The sequence below is a fragment of the Erinaceus europaeus genome, chromosome 4, assembly GCF_950295315.1.
Source record: "Erinaceus europaeus chromosome 4, mEriEur2.1, whole genome shotgun sequence".
NCBI classification, from domain to species: domain Eukaryota; kingdom Metazoa; phylum Chordata; class Mammalia; order Eulipotyphla; family Erinaceidae; genus Erinaceus; species Erinaceus europaeus.
This window is the reverse complement of record NC_080165.1, coordinates 7924804-7937879: the sequence shown is the minus strand read 5'-3', so window position 1 is coordinate 7937879 and position 13076 is coordinate 7924804. Positions and strand designations below refer to the sequence as shown.

General features: G+C 41.4%; 1 protein-coding gene across 4 annotated transcripts in view; it reads left to right on the top strand.

Moving 5' to 3' along the window:
- Nucleotides 1-13076, top strand: part of SHPRH (SNF2 histone linker PHD RING helicase) — an 81134-nt gene that overhangs the window by 24536 nt on the left and 43522 nt on the right. For all 4 annotated transcript variants that reach the window (XM_060188702.1, XM_060188703.1, XM_060188704.1 and 1 more), the window contains exons 10-14: nt 5415-5666; nt 6595-6673; nt 10126-10289; nt 10405-10661; nt 11845-11966. In XM_060188702.1, coding sequence (XP_060044685.1) covers nt 5415-5666; nt 6595-6673; nt 10126-10289; nt 10405-10661; nt 11845-11966 — 874 coding nt within the window. The remainder of the gene's footprint in view (nt 1-5414; nt 5667-6594; nt 6674-10125; nt 10290-10404; nt 10662-11844; nt 11967-13076) is intronic.

The window sequence follows — 13076 nt, the reverse complement described above, 5'->3', positions numbered from 1 at the left end:
GTAGTGGTTTCTTTTTGCTTTGTGAAGAAGCTTTTTAATTTGATATAGTCCCATAGGTTTATTGCTTGCCTGAGTCATCTTTGTAATTGGATTCGTTTTATTGGAGATGTCTTTAAAATTTATGTGGAAACGAGTTCTGCCAATATTTTCCTCTAAGTATCTGATAGTTTGTGGTCTCACATCCAAGTCCATGATCCACTTGGAATTTACTTTTGTATTTGGTGAAATATAGTGGTTCAGTTTCTTTTGCATGTTTCAACCCATTTTTTCCAACATCACTTGTTGAAGAGACTCTGCTTTCCCCATGTAATGGTCTGGGCCCCTTTGTCAAAGATTAGATGTCCATAGGTGTGGGGCTTACTTCTGGGCTCTCAATTCTATTCCACTGGTCAGTGTGTCTATTCATGTTCCAGTACCAAGTAGTTTTGATGACAGTGGCCCTATAATACAATTTGAGATCTGGGAGTGGGATGCCTCCAGTTCTGTTCTTTCTTCTCAAGATTGTTTTGGCAATTCTAGATCTTTTCTGGTTCCAGATAAACATTTGTAGCATTTGTTCTATTCTCCTAAAAAAATGTGGTTGGGATCTTGATGGGGATAGCTTTAAATTTGTATATGTCTCTGGGTAGTATATTTATTTTGATGATGTTAATTCTTGCAACCCATGAACATGGAATTTCTTTCCACTTCTTTGTATCTTTTTTTATTTCCTTGAGTAGTGGCTCATAATTTTCAGTTATAAGTCTTTCACTTCTTTGGTTAAGTTTATTCCTAGATATTTTATTGTTTTTGTTGCTATAGTAAAAGGAATTGATTTCTGGATTTCAACATCTTCTACCCTAGTGTTTGTGTAGAGGAATACCACTGACTTTTGAATGTTAATTTTGTAGCCTGACAACTTACTGTATTGCCTGATGATTTCCAAAAGCTTCTTGCTGGGTTCCTCAGGTTTTTCTATGTACACTATCATGTCATCTGCAAATAGGGAGAGTTTGACTTCTTCTCTTCCAATCTGTATCCCTTTAATTCCTTGCTCCTGCCTGACTGCTATGGCAAGAACTTCCAACACTATGTTGAATAGTAATGGTGATAGTGGGCAGCCCTGTCTAGTACCTGATCTGAGGGGAAAGGCTTCCAGTTTTTCACTATTGTGTATGATGTTGGCTGTAGGTTTGCTATATATAGACTCCACTATTTTGAGGAATTTTCCATCTATTCCCCTTTTTATATCATTTTGATCATAAAGGGATGTTGGATTTTGCCAAAGGCTTTCTCTGCATCTATTGATATAACCATGTGGTTTTTGGTCTTGCTTTTGTTGATGTGGTGGATCATGTTGATTGATTTACGTATATTAAACCAACCTTCCGTCCCTGGGATAAACCCCACTTGGTCATGATGAACAGTCTTTTAATAAATTGCTATAACTGGTTGGCCAGAATTTTGTTCAATATTTTAACATCTATGTTCAACAGAGATATTGGTCTGTAGTTTTCTTTTTTGATTGTGTCCCTATCTTGTCGTATGCTTTACATTGGCTTGTTCTAGCCCTCCCCCTCCAAGAGAATTGGATGAGTCCTGTTAATTTCGCGGGCCTGCTTGGCCCCGCCCCAAGGGACCCTGGGAGAGGGTTCCGGAGTCCCGAGAGTTCCTGAGTTCCCCAGTGACAGAGTTCCTGAGTTCCGGAGTTCGAGAGTGCGAGGGTGCGAGAGTTTCTGAGTTCGAGAGTAAGGGAGAGGGTTCCTGAGTTCGAGAGTGCCAGAGTTAGCCAGAGTTCCTGAGTTCCTGAGTTAGACAGAGTTCCTGAGTTCCGGAGTGCGAGAGTGCGAGAGTTTCTGAGTTCGAGAGTAAGGGAGAGGGTTCCTGAGTTCGAGAGAAAAAGAAAGAGTGCTTGCGCCGCCGCAAAGAGACAGCCGAGTTCTGTTTGGTGATTAGTTTGTCTTAGTTTGTGAATCGTTGTTCCTGAATAAAGAAATACAGCTGCCCTGCCCAGCCGTTGTCTCCGCGTCTCTGTTCACCACCGTGAAGCTAGCCGGCCCGGCAAGAGCCTCAGAAATTTTAACAACACTATCTGCTTTTGGTATCAAGAGTAATGTTTTCTTCATAGAAGCCGGAAGGGAGTATTCCTGTGTCTTCAATCTTCTGGAAGACTTTTAAAAGTAGAGGTATTAACTCTTCTTGAAGGTTTTGGAGAGAGAGAGAGACGGAGACAGGCTGGGAGTTTGCATCGACCTGTCAACACCCATGTTTAGCAGGGAAGCAATTTCAGAAGCCAGACCTTCCACCTTCTGCATCCCACAGTGACCCTGGGTCCATGCTTCCAGAGGGATAAAGAATAGGAAAGCTATCGGGAGGGGATGGGATACGGAGCTTTGGTGCTAGGAATTGTACCTCCCTTATCCTGTGGTCTTGTCAGTGTTTCCATTTTATAAATAAATTTTAAAAAATTATTAAATAAAAAAACAAGAATTCATTTGTAAAACCATCTGGCCCAGGACTTTGATTCTTGGGAAGGTTTTTGATAACTGTTTCAATTTCATTGGCTATGATGGGCCTGTTCATATTGTCTAGTTTCTCTTTACTTAATTTTGGAAGTTGGTAGGTATCTAGGAACTCATGCCATTTCTTCCAGGTTCTCTAGCTTGATGGCATATAGTTGTTCATTGAAGCCTCGCAGATATGTTGACTTTCTGTGGTGTCTGTTGTGATATCTCCTCTTTCATTTAGTATCCGATTTATTTGGGTCTTCTCCCTTTTTTGTTTTGTGGGTCTGGCTAAAGGTTTGTTGATTTGTCCACTCCTGAAGAACCAACATTTACTTTCGTTGGTCTTTTGTATGGTTTTCTTATTTTCATTGTTATTTATTTCTGCCCTAACTTAGTTATTTCTGTTCTTCTGGTTGCTTTCGGGTTCCTCTGTTTTTCGTCTTGGTCTTTAAGGTGTGCAATCAGGCTGTTTATTTGTGCTTTTTCTTGTTTCCTAATGTGTGCTTGTATGGCTATGAACTTCCCTCTCAGGACTGTCTTAGCTGTGTCCCAAATATTTTGATAGCTCGTTTCTCATTTTCATTGAACCCTTGAAATATTATGATTTCTTACTTTATTTCCTCTTTGACCCAGAGGTTGTTAAGTAATGTACTGTTGAGCTTCCACATTTTGGGATTGTTACTAATCCTTTGTTGATTGTTAAGTGTTAGTTTAATTCCATTGTGGTCTGAGAAGATGCTTGGGATGATTTCAATGCTCTTGAATTGGCTGATGCTGTCTTTGTGGCCCAACATATGGTCTGTCCTTGAGAGTGACCCATGTGGACTTGAGCAGACTGTGTATTCCAGTTTCTTAGGGTGAATGACTCTGAAAATGTAGTAGACTATTTTTTTGACTTTAAAAGTTTAAAAGCTAAAATACTGAGAACAGAAAAATAAATTTTGAAAAAAATTGTCGCTCATGTAAATTAAGTCAGTGTAGCAGTGGGGAGGCAGCATAATGGTTCTGCAAAAGACTTTAATGCCTGAGGCTCTGGGGTCACAGGTTTAATCCCTGGTACCACTATAAGCCGGAGCTGAGCACTGCTCTGTTCTCTTGTTTCTCTTTATCTCTAACTCATTTAAAAATATATACATGAACAAAATATCTTGAAAAAAGGGGGAGGGGATGCTCAGACAGTGGCCCCCTTGATAGTGCTCATGCTGCAGTGCTTGAGGGCCAAGGCCCAGGGAGCCCAAGGCCATGGTCCCTCCTGCTAGGCGGGAAGCTTCACAAGCCATAAAGTAATGCCACAGGTCTCGGGCATGCTTGCACTCACTCTCTCTCTCTCTCTCCCTCCCTCTCTTTCTAGTATTATTTATTTATTATTGAATAGAGACAGAAATTAAATGGGAAGAGGGAGTAGAGGGGAAGAGAGGTGTCTATATCTTTCTATTTCTCTTTCCTATCAAAATAAAAAAGAGAGAGAGGGAGAGAGACAGAGAGACACCTGCAGCCCTGCTTCACCGCTCCTGAAGCTTTTCCTCTGCAGGTGGGGACTAGGGGCTTGAACCCAGGTCCTGAACTTTTTCCTCTGCAGGTGGGGACCAGGGGCTTGAACTCAGGTCCTTGTGCACTGTAATGTGTGCACTTGACCTCTCTCTTTCTCTCTGTCTTACCTTCCCCTCTCAATCTCTCCCTGTCTCTATTCAAAATAAAAAATATATACATATCTTTTTTCCCCAAAAAGTCACTGTGTGAGCCTTTATACTCTTGAATTCTTAGAAATGGAATCCAGGGGCTATGCTACAGGTGTTTTCTCTTTCTCCCTCTCTATTTCTACCTTCCTTCAATTTCTTTCTCTATCCAATAGCTAAATCAAGAAAAAAGAAAGGAAATGGAATCATAAGGTAACATTATCTAAAGGTAGCCCCACTTACCTGACCTGCCCCCCACTCCAGCTCAGCTCTAGGGGCATAGGAATCCTAAGGTAACATTATCTAACGGTTGCCCCACTTACTGCATCTGTAAAGTAAGAAGCTGCTTTTTCATCACTTTTATTGATGTTTGTTGATAACTTTTTTTTTTTTTTTACTAGAGACAGAGAGGGCCCAGCACTGAAGCGTGCACGATCAGCGTGGCAAAGCAGGACACCATCCAAATGAGCTCTTATGCCAGCTTTTATTGAGCAACTATTATGTGCTAGGAATTGTGACACATTGTACGGACACCCCCCCCCCCAGGTTGTTTTTTTTTTCTTCTTGTCATCCCTGGGGTAGTCCCACTCCTGGCTTCGTTTTTCAAAGAACCAGAAAAGAAAGGTAACCACATTACCAAAAGTTCCTCCAGTGCAGTGAGTCCTGACTTAAACCTGAACTGTACACATGATAACACAGGCCCACTATCCAAGTGAGTCATCTTTCCTGCTGGCCCCTGCCCCAAACCAAAGACTTATTCTGAAGATTAAATGATTAAATGCTGGCACATAGTAAATGGCTAATTTCTATTATTATTGACTAATATTAGTGCTTTTGTCTTTTTTCTTTCCTACTCTTTGCAAATACTATTGATTTTCTATATTTTAATTACCCAATGGCATGAAGAATGCAGTAGTAAGACAGGTTTTTAAATTTTTTTTATATTTATTTACTTATTTATTTATTTTCCCTTTGGCTGCCCTTGTTGTTTTTCATTATTGTTGTTGTTACTGATGTCGTTGGATAGGACAGAAAGAAATGGAGAGAGGAGGGGAAGACGGGGAGAGAAAGACACTTGCATATCTGCTTTACCACTTGTGAAGCGACTCCCCTGCAGGTGGGGAGCCGGGGGCTTGAACCTGGATCCTTGTTCTGGTCCTTGCTCTTTGCGCCACCTGCACTTAACCCGCTGTGAAACTGTAGCTAAGTGAATTCCAACTTCTTTGATGAGTCTGTGCTAATTGTTTTCTAGGTTTATCAAGGAGTGAAGAAAGACGGCTTTTTACAGCCTCACTTTTTGGCTGAGCAAGATATAGTCATCATCACCTATGACGTCCTTCGTTCTGAGCTAAACTATGTGGACATCCCACACAGCAATAGTGAGGGTGGGCGTCGCTTGCGGAACCAGAAACGCTACATGGCCATCCCCAGCCCCCTGGTAGCTGTGGAGTGGTGGAGAATTTGCCTTGACGAAGCTCAGATGGTTGAATGTCCTACTGTCAAAGTGAGAATTTCTTCAAGATCTACAGAGGCCTGGGGAACAGTCAGAGAGAAGTTAGATGGGGGAGAGGGGACTTGTCCATAGAAAATGTCATGGTTCATGTCACTGTTTCACAAGGTTGATACGGGGTGAAGTCAGTTAGCAGATACTCTTGACTTTTCTCTTGTATGGCAATGCCTATAACGGGTTGTTTGGGCTCTGAGCCATTGCTCAGTGTTACCCACAGGTGTCATGCAGGTGGAAGTAACTTGTAGCCTTTTGGCTAAGTGGAGAGGTCTGATAACTTGTGACAGAGTTAAATTTGACACTTTTTTTTGTCAGTTCGCCACTGACAGAAAGTGCTAGTGCAGAGCCCATCTTCAGATGTAACCAGAACTGAATTTGTGAATCAGATCAGTACAGTGTTGCTCAGATCTGAAAGATGGAGGTCACTGAGGGATGTGTCAGTCCTTCAGGCAACCTTCTACTCTATCCATGTCTAAACTGCCCTTTGATTGAAGAGGAGCCTGGAGGGGGCCAGGTGGTGGCGCACCTGGCGGAGCGCACATTACTGTGTGCAAGGACCCAGGCTCAAGCCCCTGGTCCCCACATGCAGGGGCAGAGCTTTGTGAAAGATGAAGCAGTGCTGCAGGTGTCTCTCCTGTCTCTCCCCCTTTGCTCTCAATTTATGGCTTTTCTATCCAATAAATAAAGGTGATTAAAAAAATATTTAGAAAGAAAAAAGAGGGGCATGGGACATGACACAGTTTTGCATAGGAAAACATGTCAGGGCTTTTCTGATAGCCCAGTAGATTATGTAAGTTAAAATAAGAGTGTGAAAACTATGATGTCGGAGTAAGTTCTGTGACTAGAAACTCCTCAGAGACTGTTTTTGTGCCTAAATATATTGTTGATCTACCTCCCCCCCCACACACCCATTCTCTGTCTTCAGGCTGCGGAAATGGCTCAGCGCTTAAGTGGAATTAATCGGTGGTGCATCAGTGGCACTCCAGTTCAGAGAGGATTGGAGGGTAAAGTATGGCTTCCTTTCATTTGAAAAGTTTGGTTCTTTTGAAGAAAAGTATTGCATTTTCCCCCCCTTTGCTGAAATTCTTACGTAGTTTATTATATGTGTATATACATATAAATGACTCCTAATACTTTCAAGCATTTATCTTAAGTGAAAATTTCTTCTCGCATATATGAGTGATCCTAAATTAAAGAATTAATCTGTCTGCCTGAACAGCATAGATAGATGTCTGAATGGAACTCAGAATTGAAAGTAGTAGGGAAGGGAGCAGAAAATAGTTTGCCTGGGACAGTATGCTTTAAGTCCAGCCCCCACTGCACTGGAGGAAGCTCGGGGGTGGGGGCACAGTGGGAGAGAAGGAGAAAAGCAGTTATTTTATTTTCAATAGTCTTGTCTACAGAAATGACCGTGATATTCATTGGCTCACTCTATAAATGGTGGAACCATACCTTTTACTCATTATGGACGTTTTATTCTAGCACTGCTGTTAATATCAATGCTAATCTTTCAGCGACTGACTTTATAACAGCAAACCATTATTGTTTTCAGCTATTCCTCTTAGATAGCGAGACTGTATCTAGTCCTGCTCTCGCTCCCTTCTGTGTGTTTTGTGTTTGTTTGCTTGAGGGCAGGAGGGAGGATGGGGACCTTGCACCACATGTGTGACTTCACTAGTCAGGGCCACGTTTTCAATTCATATGAGAAGCTGAGACGGTGCCAGGGGTTGAGCCTGGGTCACGGGCGTCCAGTGCAGGCACGCTGCCCGATGAGCTGATCCTCCAGTCCCCATGCACACATCACAACTGGCACTTAGTCCTTCACACAGCTTTTGACTCTTTAAACTGAATTTTTACTCAATTTCATGTAATTCAATACTTGACAACTATTGAAGCATAAAGGACTTATAATAAAATTACAAATATCTGCATTGTAAATCATACAGCCATTGGTGTAACCAATGAATCACTTTCTGTATTCAGGACAATTATGCCTAAATGTTTCCTTGTTTCCAGTTCACCTAATCATAATCTTTTTTTCATTTTTTTTTTGGGGGGGGTTGAATTTTAGTCGGTCATTGTCTTTTTTATCTTCATAACTCTCACACCATTAACACTGGTTTCTACATATCTGTTCATTTTGTAATGTCACGGTGGGAATATGAGGCTACTGTGATTTCTTACGTTATGCTTAGAATAGAAGCCATGTGTGTGGTGGGATTATGGACCAAGGTTTCTCAACCTTGATCCCACTGACATTTCAGACTTGATAATTATTTTTGGGGAGCTGGGCTGTGGATTTCGGAAATTTACCTCCTTAACCACAGCTGCTAATAACACAACTGCTATTTTGACACCCAGAGGTGTGTCCAAGCACTATTACGTGCTCCCAGGAGATGAAGCCATGCCAGTCTCAGTGTGGGAACCACTGTGCTAAGCTAAAAGATAAATCAGATTTGATGACATACAAATTGACAACAATCCAGTCATCTTGTGTATCTCAAGTCTGAAGTAAGTCTTTCTAGTCCTGTGGTTACACGTGATAGGGGTGTGCAGAAGAAAGTGGCAGCTGAGTCAAGATCTGGAATGTCAACGTGAGCTGGACGAAGAGGAAAACAAGAACCCTTTGTCCTCTAGGAAGCTGGAAATGCTGGGTTGTCAGAAAAGCCATGATGCTTTTCTCTGCAAAACTGCAACATAATTTTTCTGACGGCCCATTGCAAAGACAGTATGGCAGGTGGAGACTAAAGGGTATCACTGTGGTGAGAGTATAAAGAAGGAAAGTCACGGTGGGTTGAGGGATTAAGAGCAGTATAGACTAGACCGAACAGCTGCTGCAAGGCTTGTGACAGTAGTTGGAGGTCACCTTGTGGCCAGATCTGAATTTGAAAAGGTCATAGTAGCTGCAGGGTGGAGCGTAGTGTGCGAGTGGGACAGGTTGACAGGTTATTTATTAGATGGTTACAGGAAATAGTCTGTGCAGCTGATGATGGCACTGGGGTTGAAACTAGAGTTGTCCCAAGGAATTCAGGTGGAGAATGTATGGAGAAAATGTACAGGACATAGTGATCAGGGGAGACCAAGAATTTGGACTTCCAGAGCCCCACAGATGGTGTCACCACTCACCAATAAAACTCTAGAGGAAAAGCATTTGTGCACAGAAAGATTATGAATTAGATTTGGGGTTGATGATGAAACACCTAGACAAAAGCATAGACAAATCGTTGGAACAGAACATGCCAATCTGTGGATACTCAGATTTAGGCCATGGTTCCTTCAGATTCATCAATGTAACCTCCTCATCTTCAAAATGAAGGTTTTAAGTGGAACCGTGGCTTTCTTTCTTAAATGACTGTTAGACTATGTGCTCACTGGAAGCATGTTTAGCAATACAGAAAGATAGAAAATCATACTTATAAGGATTCCAGTTCGAGCCCCCAGCTCCCCACCTGCAGGGAAGTCGCTTCATAAGTGGTGAAGTAGGTCTGCAGGTGTCTATCTTTCTGTCTTCCTGCCTCTCTCCATTTCTCTCTGTCCTATCCAACAATGACAACATCAACTACAACAACAAAAAAAATGGCAACAAAAGGGAATAAATAATTTAAAAATTTTAAAAAGCAAATCACATTTAGTCATGATCTGCACATAAATACTGAAGCCATTGTGCAGGTCTTTCCTGTATATATGTTTATATATTTGCACTCAGCCCACATGCATGATTTTACATCCCTTTTTATTATTTTAGAAATGCATCACAAGGGGAAAAATTGCTTAGGATATGACCTTACGTGGCAGGTTGGAGGTTAATATAAAACTGAGTACAGCCAGGAAAGAAACACATAAATGTGTTAGATATTCTCCTATCTGACAAGCCTAAGACCTGATGAATCAGGGGAAAGGGTTCTAGATGTATTCTAAATTATGTAATCATTCTTTTACTTGAGCCAGCTGTATCCCGTATATTGTTGCTATGATCATTGTAGATAATATTACCGGAGACCTATTTTCAGTCGCAGTCATTAGATCAAGATGTGAGACTAATACTGAATCCAGAATATTCTCGATGTCTCTTACATGATCACAGCTTTGTTTGTAATCTGGCAAGTCATGCGCCCATGAGTTCAACGCGTGATCTTTTTCACACATCTGCTCAGGCACACTCACCTGAGAAATTTTCTGGTTTTACTGTTGACAAAACAACTCTAAGAACTTCTGAATCATGCCCACTTTTTGTGGTATGGTTTTGTAACCTTTAAGACATTTTAGTCCTTGCTGAGAACCTCTAGCAAACTAGACACTGGGAAAAAAAAAAAAAATCACAAGTTGAATTGAAATGTCCCAAAGACTCAAGAGCCTGTCTGCTATGTAAATTCTGAAAAAGTGCTTCTTGAGAACCGTAATAGAGATAAAGAAGTGAATCATTCTGAGTCATGTGTCTTTCTTATTTTTATTTTAGATCTTTTTGGGTTGGTGGTCTTTCTTGGTATTGAGCCATACTGTGTCAAACACTGGTGGGTTCGCCTTCTTTATCACCCTTACTGCAAGAAGAATCCTCAGCCGCTTTATAGCTTTATTGCCAAGATACTGTGGAGATCCGCAAAGAAAGAGGTCATAGACCAAGTGAGTGAGTCCCGTGTGTTTTTATCGAGTAAGGGTCTTATCAGCAAAACCAAATCCAGCAAGGATGGGAAATAAAGTTTCTAGATGGAAGCTCTGTTTGTTCTCCTTTCTCCAGATTCAGATACCTCCTCAGACAGAAGAGGTCCACTGGCTCCACTTCTCCCCAGTGGAAAGACATTTCTATCACCGTCAGCATGAGGTGTGCTGCCAGGATGCGGTAGTCAAGCTCAGGAAGATTTCCGACTGGGCCCTGAAGCTCAGCAGCTTGGACAGAAGGACTGTCACCTCCATACTGTACCCACTGCTGCGACTCAGACAGGCCTGCTGCCACCCACAAGCTGTTCGCGGGGAGTTCTTGCCACTTCAGAAGAGGTTTGATTGCCAATCTCTTTATGTAGCATTTAATAATTAAGCAGTAATAATTTCTCGATTTTGAGCGTATTTAAATAATATGAATTAGGTTACACAATAGACCGTAAGCAAGTAACTTTTTAGACAGATTTCATTCGGGTTCTTCTACCAAGAGTTTTCAGTTACTTTTAGTGGTACAGTATTTTTTTTTTCTTTGATAATACATTAGAATCACCCAGTCTATCAAAAGAGACTCATGTCATCAAAATTATTTTCATGGCTTTGAATTTTCTTTTAAACTTAGGACTGTTGTGGAGTTTTATTGTGACTTAAAAAAAAAAAAAATTGGGGTGGTGGTGTTTTGCTATGCCTAAGGTATGAAAAACTTTTGTTCTTCTATTCTTTTGGTCTTTACATCAGGAAGTTAGTTGAATTAGAGAAATACTAAGTATCCCTTTGCACTTATGCTAGCTGTAGTTCTTTGACTATTTTCTCCCTTAGAAATTATTCATGGCAGCCATACCCTATTGTTCCAGAAGATTCTATGCTTCAAATTTTAGATCAGGACAGATCTTTTTATTTTAGCACCTGTTAGGGAAAAGGTAACCTTTTAGGAGCTACAAAGTATTTCAAAAGGAATTCAACTTTGCCCTTCCTTTTGAACTGCTTTGGATGACCAGGGAAGATAACAGTTACAGAGAGAATACTCTGCATCTGCTCATGACTGCACGGTCTTCTTGTGGGAATGGCCTTTGGCCTGATCTTTGCAGAGTCTTTAGGATTGCTTTTCTCCCTTCCTTTCTTTTAATTTTTTTTTTTTTAATTAAAGGAATTCAGGATCCTGGAGATTAAGTAAATTATCACACTGGTATTCAGACTCAGTCTTACATTCTGCTCCCCGCCTGTGCAGGTTCCAATAGATCATGTTCTTCAAGTTCACTAAACTTTAAGAAAATTTATTTTGTTCTAGTCCCCACTGATTATTTAGGGAGGAAGGCTAGAAAATAATAGAATGAGATAGAACAGTGCAAGAGTAGAGAGAATTTATAAGTAATAGTGGTAAAAATGGAAGTAAAAAGAAAAATGCTAACAGTATCTTGCAGCTTTATAGGACTCTAATATCCGTGGTCTGATGCAGTATAGTAATGTTTCTGAAACAAAACATAGAACGTTCTCTCTAGTTCTGAACATGTCTCTCTTTCAGCACCATGACCATGGAAGAGCTGCTGACGTCTCTGCAGAAGAAATGTGGGACCGAATGTGAAGAAGCCCACCGTCAACTAGTTTGTGCCCTCAACGGCTTGGCAGGCATCCACATCATTAAAGGTAGAAGGCGATTGCTTTGTCATCTTTGATTCTTCTAAATATGTAATGAGGAAGGACAGGTACTGCAGCGATCTAAGTCCTCAGCCCCCAGAAAGTTACTCTTACACCCCCCTTATCACATCCATAGTAGGGTTAGCCTAAGGAAGTGGTTATGCAGGATATTTCAAAGCCTTCTGAGTTTACGTAATTTTTTACCAAACATTTTGCCAAACATTTCCTCTTAAAAGTTTTTCTTAGGCAAATAAATTACAACATGAAATCAGATTTGGTTATGTGTTGTTAAAATTCAGAGGCTCCAGCTGGCCAGGCTAGCTTCACGGGCGGGTAACAGAGACGCGGAGACAACGGCTGGGCAGGGAAGCTGTATTTCTTTATTCAGGAACAACGATTCATAAACTAAACCAAACTAATCACCAAACAGAACTCTGCTGCCTCTTTCCCCCACGGCGGCACCAAGCACTCTCTCCAACTCCCGAACTCTGGAACTCTGGAACCCTCTCGGGGTTCCTTGGGGCGGGGCCAAGCGGGCCCGCAAAACTAGCAGGACTGATCCAATTCTCTTGGCGGGCGAGAGCTAGGACAACCAATGTAAAGCATACAACAATTCCCCCTTTTCTTTTTAACTAAATGACTACAGTATCAAGGGTGTGGGGTGAACAGAAACCTATATCGTACAGGCATTTTTTTAAAAAGGAAACTGGCACAAACATGGAGAAACATGTAAGCAAATAACAAGAACCAGTGTGCTGCCAAGGGAAGGCCTGAGGAGGGGGCCTTTTTTGCCTCTGGGGGGCTACTTGCCTCGACAGGCATTTGCATGGGGGGTGGGGAACAGCCTAGAGTCCCAAAGGCAGCTGGCTGCAATTTACTTACTATGAAACAAAACTTGTTATTAGCATAACCAAAGCACAATCTAACGTTTCTAATAGAGAAGGAATTTGAGACTTTTACATATCAACAACGTCTTTTTAACCTTTTGTTACATCATTCAAGATGGAGACACACCCTAGGTGTGCGCAGGAAAGGAAACCTCAGGCATGAGAATAATTAGCATAGCCATTGTGCGATCTACCATTTCTAATAGAGAAGGTAATGGAGAGTTTTACATAT